Below are 22,973 nucleotides of genomic sequence, written 5' to 3' on the forward strand. Positions count from 1 at the left end.
ATATTCTCCTCCAACACCATAACTCAAAAGCATCAATTCATCTACGGTCTTCCTTATTCATTATTCAGCTTCCGCATGCATATGAGGTTATTGAAAATATCATGGCTTGGGTCAGGTGCACCTTAGTCCTCAAGCTGACATCTTTGCTCTTCAACACTTTAAAAAGGTCTTGTGCAGCAGATTTGCCTAATGTAATACGTCAGTCGTTTGATCTCTTGACTGCTGCTTCCATGAGTGTTGATCCAAGAAGAATAGTTGATCCAGGCTTTCTGGGTTCAGATCTCACACAGTAAGTTTCCTTATCTGCAAATGGGCATTAATAATCATGCCAACAACAAGAAACACTGACTCTTGCTTCTACCTTTTGTGTGTGTGTGCAATAATTACTTTTTGCTGAGTATCACTTGAGTTCCAGGAAAAAAAAAACTTAGGGACAAATTTTACAAGGTCATTGTTGCTGGTTTAAACAAATGCAGATAACTGTGTTGGAAAAAAAGGAACCCTGGTGGCGCTGTAGAATAAACACTGGGCTGCTAACCACAAAGTTGTTAGTTCAAAGTCACCAGCGGCTGTGTGGGAGAAAGATGAGGCTTTCAGCTCCCTAAAGATTTAACAAGTTCAGACATCCTATGAGTTGGGATCCACTCGATGGCAGTGGGTTTGGTTTGGTTTTAAACATTCTTGAAATGGGTCTTCCCTCTACATCAGTCATTCCTCGTCTCTCAGATTTCCTTGGCCTTACCTGGGTATGTTAGAAACAAGCGCCTCCGCTACAGGACCGTAGATCCGCCCCCATCTCAATTCGTGGCACAGCTCCATATCTCTTTGCCCCGCCTCCCCACTCTGTTTGGCCCTTCTTAAACTGGGATCACAAATACGCATGCTCCTCTTTCTTCGCGGCGTGATGATTTAAGAGGTTTTGGCGTGGTGACGTAGAGGCCGTGGCAGTGCGTGCTTCACCTGGGATTTGGGGCGCAGGTTTAGAAATATTGCGGGGCCGTGGGGCACCCTGCCGGTTCTTGGTGGGTGTGAGTGTAGCTTTTGCTGTCTCCATTCTGCCCTGTCGAGGAAGAGAGAAAAGGAGGATAGCTTTGTTGAGGCTAGGCTGCGGCCTGGAAGAGGGCAGCAGCTGTTAGGGTGGGAGAAGGTAGGGCCCCCCGCAGACAGGGTCAGAAGCCGCGGGGGACCCTAGGTGGTCCCGCGGGGTGACCGGGGCCGCAGCGCCATGTTCCGGGCGAGGTGCGTGCTCCGAGCCCTGCGATCCTGTTCTTCCGCTCCCTGCTCTAGACGCAAACCTTCCGCCAAACTGAGTGTGCGGGACGTTCTCCGGGCTCAGAACACGAGTGGGGAGCGCGTTAAGGTCCAGGTTGGTGTATGGGGAAGGGAGTGGTTTTTTGCTTTATCTTTTCATTGTGGTGACACATACACATCTGTTCATCTTGCCCTGTCGGGTCCGACAGAACGACCAACAGGGAAAAGTTAGGCAGTTTATGTGCTCAATTTTCTTTTCTTGGAGTTTTCGCAAAACTTTTCAGTGACAATGAAGTGCTGGACCTCTTTGGTTTTCATTATATCAGGGCGCTACTTGTAAACTTGCTCATCATACAGAAAAAACATAAACCAACAACAAACCCTTTCTGACTTTATCCCTTGTAATGAATATCCTAAGTTTACAGAGTGGTTGAGCTAGTTCCTTGAGAGCAGAAACCGTGTCTTTTCATACTTGGTTGGCAGTAAGTATTTGTTAAATGAAATCGTGCCTTTTATCTTTTAGCTACCTCAGTACCTAAGATGGAGCTTTGTATGTAACATGCGTTTAATAAATTAGAAAGAATGGAGTGTAGCAATTTGAAAGAGTACGGGAGTCAAACTGCTTAGGTTTAAATCCCCTCTGCTGCTGCTTGTTAATTACAGGCATGCCGCTTAATCTATCTCAGTTTCCTCCTATGAAAATGCAGAGAATATGAGGCCTACTTCTTAGGGTCCTGAAGAGTAAAAGAGCTAATGAGTATAAGGCATTAAGAACAGAGCTGCTATTATTCATCTTTCAGATAAACAAAAGAGACTTCAAAAAAGTTCGTGGAACTTTTGAATTAAAAGATAATGGAATTTTCCCACGGATTTTTGAAAGCCCCCTCTATTTCTTTTTGTGCAAATAAATTCCCTGTGAAAGATCCCCACCCCACCCATTAAAGGGCCAAGCAGGGTTTCTCATAGTTGTTGTTAAGTGCTGCCGAGTCTGTTCTGACCCATAGCGACCATGAACAGGATTTCGCTGTAAATCTTTACTGGTGCAGAAAGCTTCATCTTTCTCCCGCAGAACAGCTGGTAATTTCGAACTGCTGACCTTGCGGTTCGCAGCCCGATTCATAATAACTACACTACAAGAGCTTCTCATTAGGTTGCTGTAATCCCTGTTATGTTGTCCTCAAGAATCCACGCGTTTTAGCAGTATGACTGATCCTCCTTCTTAGCATTTCTTTGGGTTTCATATTTTTTTCCATGATTCAAATCAAAACCTTTCCTTGCATAAATCAGTTAATTGGATGAACCTTAATGGAACCTGCTTTGTGCTAGTCCAGAGAATTCAAAGGTGAGAAGAACAGAAGCTATTCCCTGGATTAGCGGTTTTGAGTTTAGTGCTGTGCAGTCCATAAGGTATCCAATAGGTACTTGAAATGTGGCTAGTCCAAATTTAAATGTGCTGTGTGAAATACATATTTCAGAGAACAAACAAGAATGAGTATGATTACATGTTGATAACATTTTAGATTTAATGTGTGAAATAAACTAGTAAAAGTAATTTTACCTATTTCTTTTTAATGTGGCTACTAGGATAAGTACTAAACTTCCAACCACAAGATTGGCAGTTGGAATCCACCAACCGCTCCTTGGAAACCCTCTAGAGGGTTGCTATGAGTCAAAACAGACTTGAAGGCATTTAACAAGTACCAAAAAAATTTTTAATTACGTATGTGGCTCACCTAATGTTAATGTTGAAAAGCTCTGGTGTTGTGATTAAGAAAAATAATTAAAGCGCTGTGGTATTTGTGTTACAAATAAATGACTATGGGAAAACAGAGAAGGAAGTTCATAACTGAGTGAGGTGGTCAAAGAAAATGTGTTACATGAGATGACATGCAACAGAGTCCTCAGGGATGTAGTCCCCAGGCAGAAGAACTAGTGAGGGGTTAGAAATAGCATTTCAGAAAACTGTGAGGAGCGTATGAACTTTTGAAGTAAGGACTGTATTTAAATCCCAGAGCAATTACTTGGAAAATGCTTAACTTTGACTATTGAAAGAAGTTATCCTAACATTTTGAAATGTTTCTTCATCTCTAAAATGATAATATTCACCTCATTGGATTCTTCTGAGAGTTAAGTACCATAATTTAAAAAAAAAAAACAAAAAAAAAACCTAAGACCTGAACCTATTCCATTGCTGTTAAGTTGTTTCAACTTACTGTAACTATTGAACAGAGTAGAACTGCCCTGTAGGGTTTCCAAGGCTTTGAATCTTTACAGAAGCAGACTGCCATATCTTTCTCCTTTAGAGCAGCTAGGTTAGAACCATCAACCTTTCAGTTAACAGCCGAGCACTTAACCATTGTGCCACCAGGATGCCTTGCTTGAAACAGGGCCACATAAAAAGTCTTAAACAAATGTTAACTTTTACTTACAAGTAAAAACTTGAGAGTTGCTGTGGAAATTACTTCTGGTTGAGCATGACCAAAAAGCAAGTGCCTTTATGGAAGTATGATGAGATGAAACTGGAGAGATGACTTTGCTCCCAATCAGGAAGGGCTTTTGTACATGAGCAAAGAAAATCATACTTTATTAAATGAAGTCCTAAGCAAAGAACAAGGGCTTGCTAGTCAAGTAGACTTGGGTTCAAATCCATTCAGCTAGTTTGCTTCTCTGAACCTTAGTTTTCTCATTTGTAAGATGGGACTGCTGAATCAGTAGAGCTGTTGTGTGGAGGAAATGAGACAGCACATGAAGAAGAAGGAAAAACGCTTGGTATATAGTAGATAGATGTTCAATAAATATGTGTAGATGGTCAATACATAGCATGCATCTTTGAGATAAGAACCAGAGTCTTTCATTGAACAACATGGATTATCTACTGTGCTTCACAGTGCCCTTTAAAGCAACTAAAACATGGTTCCTAAAACAAGCTTCCTTCAAAGCTTTATGGTCTTGCAAAAGAAATGACCCCCGACCCCAATGAAACCCACTGTTATAGATTTGATTCCAACTCAGCTACCCTGTAGGAGGACAGAGTAGAACAGCTCCATGGGCTTTCTGAGGCTGTCAGTGTTTATGGAAGCAGACTGCTGTATCTGTCTTGCACAGAGTGGTTTCTTAGTTTGAACTGAGCTTCTGGTTATCAACTAAATACTTAGCCTACAATCCCACCTGGAACCCTTAAATAAATGCCAAAAAAAAAAAAAAAAAGACAAACTCACTGCCATCAAGTTCATTATGACTCATAGCAGCCTATCTATATAGGGTTTCCAAGACTAAATCTTCATGGGAACAGACAGCGTCATCTTTGTCCCGTGGATCAGCTGGTGGGTTTGAACTGCTGACCTTGCAGTTAACAGTCCTGTGCTTATCCTACAATGTCACCAGGGTTCTTTAAATTGAGGACTTATTCTTGTGTGCTGTCAAGTTGTTTCCAACTCATAGTGACCCCGTATAGGGTTTCCAAGGCACAACTCATAGTGACCCCATATAGGGTTTCCAAGGCACAACTCATAGTGACCCCGTATAGGGTTTCCAAGGCACAACTGGTGGGTATGGACTGCCGACCTTGTGGTTTGCAGTCCAGTGCTGCTCCTACAGTGTCACACCAGAAGTCCAAATAAAGGACAGAGGAACGTTAATAAAAGTGTCTATAGGATATTGTGGGGACACAGGTTTTCAGTGTAGCATCATCTTTTCCCAGTGTCTGCTAGAAGAACACTATCTCAATTTTTGTAGTATCTGATGTACATCTGGTGTGGTCTGAAAGGACTGTTTTTAGTGTTACTGGTCTCCTTGAAGTCTTATCATGATCTTGCCATTTAAATTCAGAGTGTCTTTGAAAGTTTTATCATTTAATATGTATTCATAATGAGAAATTTGTTAAACACTCCTTTTTTGTGATGTTTTATAAAAGGAATAAAACTTCTGATTTGGAGGTTTCGAGTTTATATTCTTTCTGGGAGAGAGTTACAGTTTCACCAAGATACGTGCCCTGTTGTTCATATAATGCAGGGAAGCAATGAGAGGAAATACCAGAAATAGCCAATATTGGAGAGATAGTTTATGTGAATTAGGTTCATCAATTTAATGGCATATCGGGCATCTACTCAAATTGATAAGCTATTCCTAGATGAGAACCAAACAGTTGGATTCCATAGTGTGTATCTCTGTGATAAGAACCATATACAGTTATATATTCATATGGTGAACTGAGGAGTCTTGGTGTAGTCCTGTAGAATAAGCACTGGACCACATTGTTTGAACCAAAAGGTGAGTGGTTCAAATTCATTAGCCGGTCCTTGGAAATCCTGTACTGGGTTACTATGAGTTAGAACCAACTCAGTGGCACTTAACAGCAACATGGGTGAACTGGAAACTGTTGATTGATTTATTCAGCATTGTAAGTACATTTTTTCGCTCTCTATATATGGATGTGTAATGAAAATGTTAAATGTGGTTTAGCTTACATTTAGAAATACTTCTCCTTAGGGATGGATTCGTTCAGTCCGATCCCAGAAAGAAGTCATGTTCCTGCATGTCAATGACGGGTCATCTTTGGAAAGCCTTCAGGTTGTTGCAGATTCAAGCTTTGACAGTAGGTGAGTTTTAAAAGAATGAACAATCCTTTGATTTTTTTTTTTTTTCATCTCTGTTCCCCACTTCCCTAATCCAGTCTTCTTATTGTCACCTTGAGTTAACTGTTGTAAGCAAATCTACTTTTCATATCTTTAAGGATCAAGTCCAAATAACTTTTCATCAAGATCCTTGAAGCTCAGTCCTTTCCTCTTCTATCATTTTTGGAAGTCCATATTCCCCAACCTGTGCTTAGCTTTAGTCTTTCTTAACTACAGGCAGCCCCCAGGTTATAAAGGAGATTTGTCTTTAGTGTGTTTCTAAATCTAACTAAGTCTTTACAGTGCTTTACAGGTAAGTCAGAACAGGTGCAGAGGGTTCTTATTTAACTTTATTTTTTGCAAGACAAGGTTTGAAATCTTTACATTTGATTTAAAAGTTGTAAGTGTAGCAAGTGAAGGTGATTATAACGAAGAAATTCATTGAGAGTAGGGTTTGGCTCAAACGTTTCAAAGTGAGGGCAAATTTACATAACATGCTCTTGTCCTTCAGTTGTTAGTGTTGTTGTCGACTCCTATACAGCCCCCCCCCCTTTATTCAGTGGTCTTTAATAGTTGCAGTTTAGACATCATCTTGTTTCCATCCCTCTCCTCTGTTCTCACATAGCTACCTGTGCCTGTCAAAGAACGAATCTCACTGGATTCTAAGTGACTGTATTTTTGTTTGCTACTCCTTGTTGGAGTCCTTATGGCACAGTGGGTTATGTATTGGACTGCTAACCACAAGATCAGCAGTTCGAACTCATCAGCCGCTCCGAGGAAAGCAGAAGAGACTGTCTGCTCTCGTAAAGATTTATAGCCTCAGAAGCCCTAGGAAGCAGTTCTCCTTTGTCTTGTAGGGTCAGTATGAGTTGGAATGCACTCCTTGGCAGTGGGTTTGGTTTGGGTTGGACTTTTAGTTCCTTGAGATCAGGAATAGTGTCTCATTCATTTTAATATTCCTGACCCCTTTGTTGTTGTTATGTGCCGTGGAGTTGGTTCCTACTCACAGCGACCTCGTACAGGGTTTCCAAGGCTATAAATCTTAACAGGAGCAGAAAGCCTCATCTTTCTCCCGCAGAACCTCTGGTAGTTTCGAACTGCTGACCGTGAGATTAGCAGCCCTATTCGTAACCACTACGCTACCAGAACTCCTTACCCCTAGCATGGTTCTAAACAGTGACTAATTCTTGTTTGTTGAATACTTGAACTTCTATGGTCTTATCAAGTTTTAAAACTAACCTCATCTGTAGGTTAGAGGATGAGCACTGAGGACAGATCATTATTTTAATTTGCTGAAGTAAATGGGCTTTGTTATTCTAGGCACTGTTGGAATTCATGCTTTCCAGTGTTAGCTTCACAGTGTTGGGCTACTTGGACAGTTAGACAGAGCAACAAAAAAATTCTGGTGTATTAGTAACCATTTATTAAAGTATATAGTTTTTTTATTATCACTGTAAGATTAACATATGCTCATTCTTAAAATTTGGAATGCAGTAAAATTTCACCAATCATTCATCTCTCATAATCAAGAGAAAACTTGTAACATTTTGCTGTATACCCCTCTATTTTTCTTTTCATGGATATGGTGCTGTAAGATAAGTACTGGACTGCTAACCACAAGGTCAGTAGTTCAAACCTACCAGCCTCTTCTCACAAATCCTCTGCAGGCTCGCTAGGAGTCGGAACTTCCTTGATGGCAATTATCAACAACAGATAAATTATATGACATAATTTGGTTGTGTTATTGTTAAGTGCTGTCAAGTTGGTTTTGACTCATAGTGACCCAAAGTAATGTTGAATATATTTAATTTTAATATTATTCTGCTACATTGCACCACACTTGACATTATTTTACTATTCTAAAATGTTGTTCATTATATAAAATTTCAAAGCATATTTAGGAAGTTACTACCACCCAGCTTTCATTTTAATCAAAACTTTCTAGTTAATGGTGCCGCCTTGCAATTTTGGTATAATAACTGTTTGCAGTGATAACATTAAAGCGCTGAAAGATCCCAGAAGAATTTAAATTGTCTTGTATTATTGAGAAGCTTAATAAAACTATATATGCATGATGTTAATGTTAATTTGCTTAACTATTTAACTAACTAGAAAATTTCCTTCCCTCACCTCCTGAATAGCAAAAATAACTATAGTTGTATGGTAATGAATCATCCATTTTGTTATTTAGCTAGATGGCCTTGTAGGTGTGGTTTTGGAGGGTTATTAGAAGTCTATGAATAATTCCTTCTGCAACTTGCTACGTAGAGATGCTTACGTTGTGAGATGAGTCCTGGTGTGCTGTGGGCTAATGAATCAGACTGCAAAGTCGTTTGAACTGTGAGGTCGGTGGTTTGAGCTCAACAGCTGCTCCTTGGAAACCCTATACAGGGTCGCTATAGGTCGGAATCAACTCGACAGCACTTAACAACAACGTTATTAGAAGCTAAGTCACAAACCAGTGCCTTGTGTGGAGTGTCTGCCCTTGAGCTTTGGATTTGAAGCTTGTATTTGAGATCACTGTTTTCTGTCTTTGGCACTTTGACAGTGTAACAGTTGCATGGATGTGTCTAACGGGACCTAATTTTTGTATACTCTGGAGGATGACTGCCTGTCAGGTTTTGAGTTATTCTGATATTCATGTATATCAGAGCATTTCAATATGCCCTTCTGAGTTTGGTAATAGTATACCAATTTCTTTTCTCCTGTGATGCAATAATAGGCAATCATTTTATGTATATATATATATATATATATATATATATATATACATATAAGTTTTACAGTGGATTAAATTTAGGGCTGCTATCCAAAGGGTCAGTGGTTTGAAGCCATCATGTGAGAAAGATGTGACAGTCTGTCCATGAATATTTAGAGCCTTTAAAACCCCATACCTCACTTCTCCTCTGCCATATATGATGACTATGAGGCAGAATCAGTTCTGTGACAATGAGTGAAATGTGCTTGGTTTTGATGTAATAAATTTTAAAGGAAACTGTTGTTACTGTTTTTGTTGTTGAATTTTGTTATGTCAGTTTGGACTCATAGCGACTCTTACATGGGATTTCCAAGAAGCAACTGGTGGGTTTGAACTGCTGACCTTGTGGTTAGCAGTCCAATGCTTATCCTATAACACCACACCAAGACTCCTCAAAGGAGATAGTATATATTAAGCGTAGCAAGCAAAGGAAATAGCATATATTTAATATAGCAAGCAAATAGAATTGGGTGAGAAACCTCCTGACAAATTTGCATTTAAATTCAATACACTTTCTTGGAAGAAGGCATTTATTATCATAATTATTATAATTGTGAAACGTTATAGTCACAAAGGATATTTGATCATCTAATCCAATCTGTTTAGTAGATGACTTCTTAAAACAGATGAGATTAGATGGCTTTTCGTAATAGTCATAGCAAGATTTGCTGTAAAATGTGGATTACATGTGATGATATTGTTTCTCAAACTTCTGTTTTGGGGTTGTGTTTTTGTTTTTATTTTTTGTAGGGTTTGTGTGTGTGTGTGTGTGTGTTCTTAGCTAAAACCTAGATAAATTAACCAGAAAATAGTTATTTCTATGTGTGTTCAAAGTGTCAGCCAACTTTTTTTTTTAATAATGTTTTATTTTTAGTGAAAGCTTACAAAGCAAATAAACAATTTCTATACCTATTGTTGAGTAACATTGGTTATATTTTTCACAGTGTGTCTGCATTCTCATTTCCATTCTGGTCGGTCTGTTTCAATTAATCTAGCTTCCCCACCTCACTTTACTTTCTTATCTTTGCTTTAATGTAAAGGCTGACCATTTGGTCTCACATAGATGATAATTTGGAGTCCTGGTGTGGCGCTGTAGGATAAGCACTGGGCTACATGGTAAGTTTGAAGCTCAGGGTCCATGGTTCAAATTCAGTAGCCGCCCCTTGGAAACCCTATACAGGTTTGCAATTAGTTGGAACCGACTCCACGGCATATAACAACAACAGATGATAATTTAAAGAAGCGTGTTGTTGTTTTTAAATTCCATTGAGTCGGTTCTGACCCATAGCGACCTTGTATAGGGTTTCCGAAGAGCAGCTGGTGAGCTTGAATTGCCTACCTTGTGGTTCAAATGACTTTGCAGTCCAGCGCATTAACCCACAACGCCACACCAGGACTCCCCTAATAAGTTTAGTTCAGGTGATATTGTTTCTTTTGTGTGCCTATATGTTATTAGGTTGAAGGGTTATTGGGAATGGCTTCTGTTCCAAGTTTAAAGAGAATCACAGGGTGATAGCCTTGTCTCTAACAGGCCAATAAATCTTGCCCTTTTCTTTAAAAAAAAAAAAAAAACCTGTTGTGTTTTAGGTAGAAGTTCACACAGGAAATTAGTTTCCCATTCCATAATTTGTATGTAAATTGTTTCATGATCTTGGGTGTTGTTCCCACAGTGTGTCAGCACTGTCCCCGTTTCCACCCTGCTTTTCCCATTTCCATACCTCCAGTTTCCATGCCCCACTTTGCCATCTCATCTTTGTTGTTGTTAAGTGCTGTCAAGTAGATTTTGACCCATAGCGACCCTGTATAGGGTTACCGAGGAGCAGCTGGTGAGCTTGAACTGCCCACTTTGCAGTTCAAATGGTTTTGCAGTCTGGCACATTACTTTTGGGCAGATGTTGCCTGTTTGACCTTGTGGAATGGATTGTTCCAAGGAGCACATTCCTCATGGGTGTTACTGTTTATTTAGAGGATTACCTATTGTTAGGCTGAAAGGTGACTACTGTGAGAGACTTCACTTCAGGTTAACAGGGTGTCTTAGGTGGATGGTCTGGGGTTCCTCCAGTTTTTATCAGTCCAGTAAGTCTTATAATTTTTTTAAAATGAGTTTGAGTTTTGTTTCATTTTTCTCCCATTCTAAGCAGGACCCTCTACTGTATCCCTTGCCAGAACTGTGGTAATGGTAGCCAGGCAACATCTAGTTCTTCTGATCCCAGGGTGGATGAGGCCATCCAGGGTTTCTCTTGTCAACTGGTTTCTTCTGAGTCTCTGGTTTCCTTCTTTCTCTTTTGCCCCAGACAAATGCAGGTCCAGAGTTGTGTCTTAGATGGCTGCTTTCAAGTTCTTAAGACCCCAGCCACTACTCACCGAACTAGGATATAGAGTATTATTATCTTTGTGAACTAAGTTATGCCAAAATTGACCAAGCCAACTAACTTTTTTTTAAAATCTTTTTTTATTTTAAAATAATAGTAAGTTGCAAAAAAGGTACAGAGAATTCTCACTTCCAAGTTTTCTTTAAGGAAAACATTTTACATAACCATAGTACATTGTACAGAACAAGAAAATTGGCAGTAATATATTTTTACCTTTTTCTGATTTCATCAGTTTTTACATGCAGTCTCGTTTTCTACTTTTTTCTTTTGACCATTAAATTTTTATAAGGCTCATTCTATAACCACCAAATTCCAGATACTTGTATACTCCTCTGTTCCTAATTTAAGGTGTGTGGACTTAATTTTTATAATTTTGATATACAATAGAACATACATAGATCTTAAGACTAACCCAATTAATTGTAAAAACTTATGTCATTAAATAATAGCGAGGCTTGCATTAAAATGAGGGCTACATGTAATCATGTAATGGTGTTTTGTTTATCCTGAGGTGTTTTTGTTTTATTTTTGCTGTAGAGAATTGGTTTTTGGAAGTTCTGTGGAAGTTCAAGGGCAACTGGTAGAAAGTCCATCCAAAAGGCAAAATGTGGAACTGAAGGCAGAGAAAATTGAAGTTGTTGGAAAATGTGATGCTAAGGTATGTTTTCTGATATTTTTACAGAAGCTGTTTAGACTTAATTTCTGGTTGGCTTATAAAATCAAGAATCGGGTCCTAAGATTTCTGAAAAAATAGACCTCTCCCACAAAGAATGGAGAAGATAACCATTTGTTGTTGTTTACAGAAGACTCTGTGATAATTATCTTTTATTAAAATTGCTATGTGTTTCAGTATTCCTGACTTGTTTTCCTGTGGCTTATGTTGGTGTTGATGCCTGCATCTTCTTTTCTCCTTTAGTTTAGGATCATTTTAAAGTCTTATCATATTAGAGACTTCTGAATCCCTAGCAATCCCCAGATTTGTATCGTCATATTTTTACTTCAGTAAGTATGGTGCTTATTTCTATATGACATGTAACTTAGTATGTGCCCAAGACTTAAAAGAGAGAGACAGGATTAAACAGGCCACCAATGTAGCTCTTTAACTTAGCTTCTCTGTTACCTTTTGTTGGGAGTGATTTGAGCTGAAGGTCTCAGACTTCGGGGTAGTTTAACTGAAGGATTGCAACTGAACAGTTGTGGTCCAGAAAATCAGGCTGCTCCTGGGTCAAGCTGCCCCCTGAGGAACCTGCAGGGCTGCCTCGGGGCACAGGGAACTTGCAAGGTTTTTTCCTTGTATGACCTTCAGTTCAAGTCTGCATAAACATCGAGCTGCTCTATCTCTGTCTCCTTAGCAAGTACAAGTTACATTCTTCTGGTAAGTCCTGCTTACTGCTTGCATCCATTACACCAGATGCTTTTTTGCACTCTTTTCCCTGCCCTCAGTATTTTCTTTTGATATGTGTATATAATAAACTTGTGGCACTAGGTCTGGATCACAGTATCTCCATCAGAGTGCTGTGTCCCACCTGGTCCGAATTTTTACTATTTTACTATTTTCATTTTGTGTCTTGTGTCTTCCTTTTTTTCTAATTTCCCGTCGCCCCTACTCGGGTTTAATCTCTCAGCGCAGGTTGCGGAGTATAGCCAATTGTCAGACACGACAAACTTTTGCATTGAAACTTCGTTTTTTAACTGAAAATATGCTTCTGTGCTCTTGGTCTTCTAACATGAGTATGGAAAAAGTAGAAATCTTTATAGGTAGAACCATAATGTCCTTTGAAAGATTTTATATATCAGCATTACTCTTCCAGATGCAAGAAAGCTACTCAATCTCATGTTCTTAGACACCATCAACATGTGATGAACATGCCAATTGATTATGACTACTTATGGATTTTCAAGATATTTGGGCAGAATTTACACCTTGGTCTTTCTGATTCCACCCCACTAATCTGCTTACCTTTTGGAATGACTACAGGACTATATAATCAGTTACATTAAGAAATAAGAAGGCATCTTAGCTCTGTTCCAAAGCACTGCTACTTAGAAATGCCATGCAAATTGATTTTATAAAAAAGTATGATTTTTACCTTCTAATTTGTTTTTTCCAATTATTGGCAGACTTTCCCGTTTAAATATAAGGAGAGGCATCCTCTGGAATATGTGCGACAATATCCACACCTTCGGTGTAGGACTAATGCTCTGGGTTCTATATTGAGGGTTCGCAGTGAGGCCACAGCTGCTATTCATTCCTTCTTTAAGGTAAGGTGCTTGCTTCTTGGCATTCTCTCTCTTAATAATTGTAACACTGGAATATTATCCTGGAAGTTCCTTTAGTTGGTTATTCTAAACACCTTTTACTTACATGGTACTGATCATTTGCCACAGACATACATTTATGTAAGGGTACTTCAGAAAGCTCATGGAAAACTTCTGTTACCTTTTAATTCTATGTTTTCATGAACTTTTGTGAAGCCCTCATGTATGTATGTATGTATGTATGTGTATAGTGTATGTATGTGTGTATATAAAGTTTGTTTTAAAGCCTTTTTTGAGGAATAAGCAACACGATATAGATATTGAAAGTGTATGATTTTGCCTGTTTTGACCTATGAATGTATTTGTGAAACCTTTACCACAATCAAGATAGTGAACATAATCTGTTCCCCAGAGATTTCTCTCTATTCCTTTGTAATTCTTTGTGTTCCTCCTTCTCCCTTCCCACTCTCAAGCAACCATTTGTCTGCTTCCTTTGACTATAAATGAATTAGCATTTTTTAGAGGTTTATATGGAGTCCTGGTGTGGTGCTGTGGGCTAATGCATCAGACTGCAAAGTCTTTTGAACTGCAAGGTTGGTGGTTCATGCTCACCAGCTGCTCCTTGGAAACCCCATACAGGGTTGCTATGGGTCGGAATCTACTATATGGCACTTAACAACAATAACAACAAGAGATTTATATAAATGGAATCATACCATCTTTTCTGTCTGACTTCTTTTACTCAGTGTAATTATTTTGAGATTCAGAAATGTTGATTTGTATATTAATTGTTTTGTTGTTTTTTTAACTAAATAGTAGTATTCTCCACCACTTGTCTGTCAGTTTGTCATACTCTGATGACATGTGTATTGCTGTTGCTCTGGAAATTATGCCACAGGTATTATAAATACCAGCAGGGTCACCCATAGTGGACAGGTTTCAGCTGAGCTTCCAGAAAAAGACAGACTAGAAAGGAGAGATGGACTACTTCCGAATATTTAGTGACTGAAAACCTTATGAATAGCAGTGGAACACTGTCAGCACCAGATTACTAAATACAGATGAAGAACACTAGAATATTTCCAGATGCACTGCCAGAAAATGCACCCTTCAAGTTGGAAGGCACTCAAAATGTGATTAGGGAAGAGCTGCCTACTAAAGGTAAGGTGACCGTGATGACATGAATGAAGTCAAGTCCTTGGGACCTTCATTTGCTAATGGGGCACAGCTCAAAATGAAGAGAAACAACTGTAAATATCAATTAATAATAGCATCATGGAATGTATGTAAGAAGTATAAATCTAGTAACATTGGAAATTGTCAAAAATTAAATGGAAAGCATGAATATCTATATCCCAGGCATTAGTGAGCTGAAATGGACTGGTTTTGGCCATTTTGAATCTGTTAGTCACATGGTTTACTATGCCAGGAGTGACACATTGAAGAGGACTGTTGTTGTATTCATCATCAAAAAGAACATATCAAGTTTTGTCTTGAAATACATATCTGTGTGTGATAGGATATTATCCATACGCCTACAGGGAAGAGCAGTTAATACCACTGTTAACTCAAATTTACGCAACAACCACTAAAGCCAGTGATGATGAGCTCTGGTATTGTAGTGGTTACGAATCGGGCTGCGAACTGCAAGGTCAGCAGTTTGAAACTACCAGCTGTTCTGCAGGAGAAAGATGAGGATTTCTGCTCCCGTAAAGATATACAGCCTTGGAAACCCTGTACAGAGTTGCTATGAGTCAGAACCGACTCCACGGCACATAACCACCACCATCACCACCAACTCCTTCAGTCTGAGATTGATCAAACATGCAATCAAGATGTATTGATAATTACTGGCAATTGGCATGCAAAGATTGGAAACAAACAGGAAGTATCAATAGTTGGAAAATATGGCCTTGATTATAGAAACTTTACTGGAGATTGCATGATAGAATTTTGAAAGACCAATGACTTCTTCATTGTGAATGCTTTTTTTAAATAACATAAAAGATGACTATACATATGGATCTCATCAGATAGAATGTATAGAAATCAAATTGATTATATCTGTGGAGATAGACAATGGAAAACCTCCATATCATCAGTCAAAACAAGGCCAGGTGTCGACTGTGGAACACCATTAATTGCTCATATGGAAATTCAGACTGAAACTAAAGAAAATTAAACCAAGATCACAAGAGCCAAAATATGCCCTTGAATATATCCTACCTGAATTTAGAGACCATTTCAAAAACAGATTTGATGAATGAAACCCTAAAGACTGAAGACCAGAAGAGCTGTGAGATGACATCAAGAACATCATACAGGAAGAAAGCAAAAGGTCATTAAGAAGACAAGAAAGAAGGAAAAGATCAAATTTGAATGTCAGAAGAGACACTGAAACTTGCTCTCCAGCATAGATATGCTAAAGCAAATGGAGGAAGTACAAGAGCTGAATAAAAAATTTCAAAGGTTGGCTTGACACAAAGTCAAATATTATAAAACAAATATGCAAAGACCTGGAGTTAGAAAACCAAAAGGGAGTAACGTGCTCGACATTTCTCAAGCTGAGGAAACTGGAAAAAAAGCAAACTTTGACATGCAATTTAAAAGGATTTTTTGGGCAAAATATTGCATGATGCAGAAAACATCAAAAGAAGATGGAAGGAATGCACAGGCTCACTGTACCAAAAAGAAATGGTCAGTGTTCAATGTGATCAAGAACCAATGATCCTGAAGGAAGAAATCCAAGGTGCACTGAAGTCATTGGCAAAGACCAAGGCTCCTGGAACAGATAGAATACAAATTGAAATCTTTCAAAAAACTTATGTGGCACTGGAGGCACTCACTCATCTATGACAAGAAATTTGGAAGACAACTATGTTGCCAACTGATTGGAAGAGATCCATATCTGTGCCCATTCCAAAGAGAGGTGACCCAACGGAATGTGGAAATTATCGGATAATATCATTGATATCCCATGTGAGTAAAGTTTTACTAAAGGTAATACAAAAGCAGTTGCAAACTTATATTGACAGAGAACTTCCAGAGGTTCAAGCAGGATTCAGAAGAGGACATGGATTGAAGAATATCATTGCTGATGTCTGATGGGTCTTGGCTGAAAGCAGAGAATACCAGAAAGATGTTTACCTGTGCTTTATTTACTACACAGAGACTTTCGATTGTGTGGCTAATGATGAGCTGTGGACAACATTACAAAGTATGAGTATTCCGAAACACTTAATTGTGCTTATGAGGAACGTGTACATAGACCAAGAGTCAGTCGTTCGAAGAGAACAAGGGTACACTGAATGGTTTAAAATTAGGAAAGGTGTGTACCAGTGTTGTATTCTTTCACCATATTGATTCTATCTGTATGCTGAGCAAATAGTCCGAGAGGCTGGATTATATGAAGAAAAATGTGGCATCAGGATTGGAGGAAGAGTTATTAACAACCTGCAATATGCAGATGATATAACCTTGTTTGCTGAAAGTGAAGAGGACTTAAAATACTGATGAAGATCCAACACCACAGCCTTTTTCTACTGGTGTGAAATGTAGATTTAAGTTCACTCTTGTGCATTTGGATATAATGTTTTTCCAATACCATTTGTTGAAAGGCTATCCTTTTTCCACTGTTGTCCATATATTTGCAGTTTTTCTGGACTGTCTCCTGTTCTATTGATCTCTTTCTACTCGACACCAACAATATGTTATTTTGATTACTGTAGCCGTATAATAATTTTTGAAATTAGATTGTGTTAGCCTTCAACTCTGTTGTTCTATTCTAGGCTCCTCACATTTCTGTATGAGTTTTTAAATCAGCTTGCTAATTGCTATGAAAATACCTAGGGAATTTTGAGTGAGAAGGCATTTACCCAATGCAGAATGATTTATTAACTGCTACTTCCATGGATGTTAATTGTGGATCCAAGTAAAATAAATCTTTGACAGTTTTACTATTTTCTTCATTTACCATGGTGTTGCTTATTGGTCCAGTTATGAGAATGTTTATTTTTTTTATGTTTAGTTGTAATCCATACTGAAGGCTATATTCTGTCATCTTCATCAGTAAGTGCTTCAGGTCCTCTTTGCTTTCAGCAAGCAGGGTTATAGCATCTGTATGTTGCAGGTTATTAATGAGTCTTTCTCCAATCCTAATGTGACATTCTTCATATAATCCAGGTCCTAAGAGTATTATTTGTTTTTCAAACAGAATGTGTAAGGATGATGAAATGATACCCTTCCTAATCCCAAACCACTAAGTATCCCTTGTTCTGTTTAAACAACTGCCTCTTGATTTTTGTACAGGTTCCTTATGAGCATAATTACATGTTCTTGAATTTCTGTTCTCTGCAGTGGTATCCATAGTTCGTTACTATCCACACAGTAGAATGCCTTTGTATAGTTAATAAAACACAGACAAGTATCTGTCTGGTATTCTTTGCTTACAGCCAAGACTCATTCAATGTCAGCAATGATATCTCTTGTTCCATATTCTTTTCTGAATTGGCTCAAATTTCTGATAGTTCCTTATAGATGTACGACTACAATGTTTTTGAATTGTCTTTAGCAAAACTTTACTTGAGTGTAATATTATTAATATTCGGTTCCAACTCATAAAGACCCTGTAAAGGGTTTCTGAGGATATAAATCGTTATGGGAGCTGAAAGCCTCATCTTTCTTCCAAGGAGCAGCTGGTATGTCTGAATTGCTGACCTTGTGGTTAGCAGTTAAGTGTTTATGCTTACAGCAACACCAGAGCTTCTAATTTTAATGATAATTGTTTTATAATTTCTGAATATCATTGACTCAAACTTTCCTTTGGAAGGTGTACAAAAATGATTTCTTTCCAGTTGTTTGTATTGGTAGCAGTCTTCCACACTTTTTTGGCATAGACAAGTAAGTGTTTCCAGTACTGCATCAGCTTGTTGAAACATCTCAATTCATATTCCATCAATTCCTGGAGTCTTGTTTTTCACCAGTGCAACTTGGACTAATGCCTTCAGTACCACCGTTTCTTGGTTATATGCAACCTCCTGAAATGGCTGAAAATCAACCAGTTCTTTTTGGTATCAAAAACAACAAACAACCCATTGCCATGGAGTTGATTCCAACTCATAGCGACCCTTTAGGACAGAGTAGAACTGCTCATTAGGGTTTCTAAGACTTTAATTTTTTTATTATTTAAAGGTTTTATTGTGAATTGAGTGAAGGTTTACAGAGCAGATCATCAGTTTTACATTCAACAAATCATATACTCCTCTTTAGTACAGTTATTGCTGTGCATCGGAACTGACTCAATGATACTTAACACCAGCAACATAGAGTTTCTGAAGAGTGGCTGGTGGATTTGAACCACTGATCTTGTGGTTAACAGCCAAGTGCTTATCCTACAGCCCCACGCTAGGACTCTGACAAAGTACCTAGCATGTTGTAAGTACTTGATATCTGTTAGCTGTTGTTACTGTTTCTGTGTTCCCAGTGTCCAGGACAGAGTTGGCACTCAACAAATGTGTGTTGAAAGGAGGAAACGAGGAAAAGGAATAACAATTACTGGAGATTCAAAGTTTCCTGATCAAAGTCTACTCCTTCTTCTAATCCCACTCCCACCTAAGAATATAATTATCTTATATTATATGTTTTTAAGAATTAAGAATATCTTATCTTATATGTTTTTCAAATTCCACATCATCTAGGAATTCTTTGCAGTTGAAAGCCAATAGCTTTCCTGGTCCCAGTCTGCTATAGATCTAAAGCTCTCACAATTGCCCATTTTAACTTCCCACCACAAATACATGTATTTTCCTTGATTTCTTAGGCCCAAGTTTCACTGACCCCCAGATGTGTGGCTGATGTGAACATATTTTTTTAATATTTCAAATGATGTTTTAAAATTGCTTACAGGGAAAAGATTTGCCTCGTTACATAACTTACAAAAATGTTGGACACATGCTTAGAAATTGGTGTGAGGCTTTTGTTTGTCTTAAAAAGATATTCTTCTGAACCACCGCTGGGATGGCCTGGTCAATGAGAGAAAGTGCCACTTTCCATTTTCTTCTTTTTCTTTTAGTGCTTTTATTGTGAACTGAGTGATACTTTACATGGGAGAACATCAGTTTTGCACTCAACCAATAGTATTTTGTTTCAGTGCAATGATCATAATCCCCTCCATGCACCATTGGTTAATAGTGTTTGCCTCTATTCCCCCCACCTCACCCTCCTTTTTTAATGCACACAAAAACACACAAGGACATATAGTCATTTAAACAATCAAAGGGCATATTCTGTAAGACAGCCTCCTGCCTGCCAGAAAACATCCTTTCTCTTTCTATAAGTCTTAGAGTCCTCAGCTGCTCTGTCTCTCCATGCCATCACCTCTGCCTCTATCTCTGGTGTCACTGCTTCTCTGGATAGGATCCCGTGTTCCACTCATACTCTTCTCTCCTGATGGTCCTAGGGTCCTCTGTTCCTGGAATGTAAGATTAACTACCCCTGCTTTTTGTTACATGACTTCTACTTTTTATAGTTGTGACAACTGCAATTAGTCATAACAATTACTCACTGTTGAATCAAAAGAATATCATCCCAATCTCTTTTCACCAGACCCATCTAGACAAGATGAAAACTATTCAGTGGGAATTCTATTCAGTGCAGATTCTACCTTTCCCTGCACACTCTGAAACGAAACTCCTTCTTGAAAACTTGTAAGCCAGACACTTCATGCCTTTATAGACCACCCCACCCTCCCACCCTCCATTTTAGGTAGGTGTCTGAGTTGCCCATCCCTGTCAACTCTGTGTACTGAGGGGATAACACTGATACTTAATATGAAGACTCCTTCCCTCTTAGTTGGTATTTTGAGCTACTACATCTATAAGTATATGTCAAGTTCATCAAATTATAGCAATTTACACTTGCTTCCTGTATCAGACTTCTTTATCTTCCTGTAGTCAATTTCTGATCATCAAGTCAACCGAACTAGGTCAAATATGTACTACCTGCAAGTTTGGGTGTTCTTGCATGCCTCCCCCTACTTTATATCAGCTGGACACTTCACTCTCAGCTCTAGCTCACCGAGGCTAGATCAGTGCCCCTGGGCTCAGGAGTTCCCAACTCTCACCAAATTTGGACCAACCATCCCTTCCTCTTTTCTCTCTCATCTCAAGGTTGACCGGAGCCTGTGGAACATGGTTGAACTCAGCCCATGTCTTCATTACTGTCTTTCCCCCACTTCCATTCACAAGTAGTAGACCAGCAAACTTACATGCCTGCTCATGTGTTCCCTTTGAGTTTTGTTCTTGGAAGGGGGTTTGTCCTAAAGGGACTTGTTTGCTTGCCTTGATGACTTCCCAAAAAACAACTTGCTTCTTCTTTTAATAGCCAAACGGTTTGCTGTTTTTGTTTTTTCCTGATGGTCTTTGTTTCTATTAAAATCTTCGGTTCCTTGCGATGCTCTGGGCTGGTCTGCATATCTTTTCAAGTGAGAATGTCCCACCTCAGAAGGTTCTGGATGGGGCACAGGATTCTACCTAAGGTCCTATACACTACAAAGTCTCCACAGGAAGCCTATTTTCAATAGGCATGTTCTAGAACCCCTTTTAGTTATTCCATTCAGTTACAGAATGAAGACAGGCTCACAAGCTTTCTGTAATCATGTTTTCCAATATTCCTTTCTATCCCACTCAAGTGTCTATTTTACAAGAGTAGGCAAGGAAAACCAATATCCATAAGACAGTCAAGCATCTTAACATTCAGACTGTGCCTCGATCCCTGTATCACAGAGCCTTGTTGTTTCAAGCTTGAGTATATATCACTATGTACCTTTGTCCCATTTAGCCCCATGAACACCTACCTAAGTATTCCCCTATCTTTCTTGTTCTTCCACCTCTACCCCTTTGGTGTATTGCCCTATATGATGTCCTTCTCCAGGAACTGGTCCCTCTTGATAAAATGTCTGAAGTTTGAGTGAAAAAGTCTGGCCATCCTGGCTTCTAAGGAACATTCTCATTGTAATTCTTTTAACACCAACTTGTTTGTTCTTTTGGCAGTCCATGGTACTTTGAATATTCTACTCCAACACCATAACTCGATTCTTCTGCGGTTTTCTATATTCCTTGTCCTACTTTCACATGTATATACGCTATTGAAAATATCATGGCTTGGGTCAGGTGCACCTTAATCCTCAAACTGACATATTTTGCTTATGAACACTTTAAAGAGGTATCGTGCAGCAGACTGTCTACTGCAATATGTCATTTAATTTCTTGACTTCTGCTTCCATGAGTGTTGATGGCTCATCCAAGCAAAATGAAGTCTTTGACAACTTCAGTATTTTCTCCATTTATTTTTATGCTATTTACTGGTCCAGTGGTGAAGATTTTTGTTTTCTCTACATTAAGGTGCAGCCCATATCAAAGACTGAAGTCTTTGATTATCATCAGTAGTATATTAAGCCCTCTTCTATTTCATCAAGCGATGTTTTATTATCTGCATATTGTAGCTTGTTAATGAGTCTTCCTCCAATCCTGATGGTAAGTTTTTCTTGATATAATTCATCATCTCGGATTATTTGTTCAGCATACAAATTAAATAAGTAGGGTGAAGGAATACAAGCCTAGCACACCACTTTCCTGATTTTAAATCATTCAGTGTCCCCTTGTTTTGTTTGAACAGCTGCCTCTTGACAAGTTCCTCATAAGCACAATTTAATGTTCCAGAATACTCATTCTCTGCAATGCTGTCCATTGACTGTAATGATCCACACAATTGAAAGCCTTTGTGTAGTCAATAAAGCACAGCTAAACATCTTTCTGGTATTCACTGCTTTTAACCAAGATCCATCTTAGGGCAGCAATACCTACCCTTCGTTCCACATCATCTTTTGAATCCAGCCTGAACCTGTCAATGTACTGTTGCAGCCAATTTTTAATTATCTTTAGCAAAATTTCAATTACATTCAATATTAATGATCTTACCCGATGATTTCCACATTCTTTGGGTCACCTCCCTTTGGAAAATGCACAAATATGGATCTCTTCCAATCAGTTGACCAGATAGCTGTCTTCCAAACTTCTTGTCATAGATGAGTGAGTGCCTCCAGTGCCACATCAGTTTGTTGAAAGATTGCAGTTTGCATTCCATCGATTCCCAGGAGCTTGTTCTTTGCCATTGCCTTCAGTGCACCTTGGAATTCTTCGTTCACTATTATCTCCTCTTAATATGCTACCTCCTGAAATGGTTGAACATTGACCATTTCTTTTTGGTAACTCTGTGTATTCCTTTCATCTTTCTTTGATGCTTTCTGCACCTTGGCAGTATTTTGCCCATAGAATCCTTTAATATTGTACGTCAAGTCTTGAATTTTTTTATTCAGTTCTTTCAGCTTGAGAAATGCTGAGTGTGTTCTTTCCTTTTGGTTTTCTAGTGCTAGATCTTTGCACATTTCATTATAACATTTGACTTTGTCTTCGTGAGCTACTCTTTGAAATTTTCCACTTAGCTCTTTTATCTCCTCATTGCTTCCATTTGCTTTACCATCTCTACATTGGAGAGCAAGTTTCAGAGTCTCTTCTAACATCCATTTTGGTCGTTTCCTTCTTTCTTGTCTTTTTTTTTTTATTATTATTAAATGTTTTTATTTTGGATTGAGTGAAAGTTTACAGGGCACATCATCAGCTTCACATTCAACCATTCATATAGCTTGTTTCATTACATTGATTA

At 38.6% G+C, this 22,973-nt stretch overlaps 1 protein-coding gene across 1 annotated transcript in view; it reads left to right on the forward strand.

Moving 5' to 3' along the window:
- Positions 1-1,225: 1,225 nt before the first annotated feature.
- The window catches only part of NARS2 (asparaginyl-tRNA synthetase 2, mitochondrial (putative)), a 226,749-nt gene continuing 205,001 nt past the window's right edge, over positions 1,226-22,973 (forward strand). The window contains exons 1-4 of the mRNA XM_006864984.1: positions 1,226-1,366; positions 5,740-5,849; positions 11,532-11,652; positions 13,116-13,256. Coding sequence (XP_006865046.1) covers positions 1,226-1,366; positions 5,740-5,849; positions 11,532-11,652; positions 13,116-13,256 — 513 coding nt within the window. The remainder of the gene's footprint in view (positions 1,367-5,739; positions 5,850-11,531; positions 11,653-13,115; positions 13,257-22,973) is intronic.

Source organism: Chrysochloris asiatica, unplaced genomic scaffold (assembly GCF_000296735.1).
Source record: "Chrysochloris asiatica unplaced genomic scaffold, ChrAsi1.0 scaffold00074, whole genome shotgun sequence".
NCBI lineage: Eukaryota > Metazoa > Chordata > Mammalia > Afrosoricida > Chrysochloridae > Chrysochloris > Chrysochloris asiatica.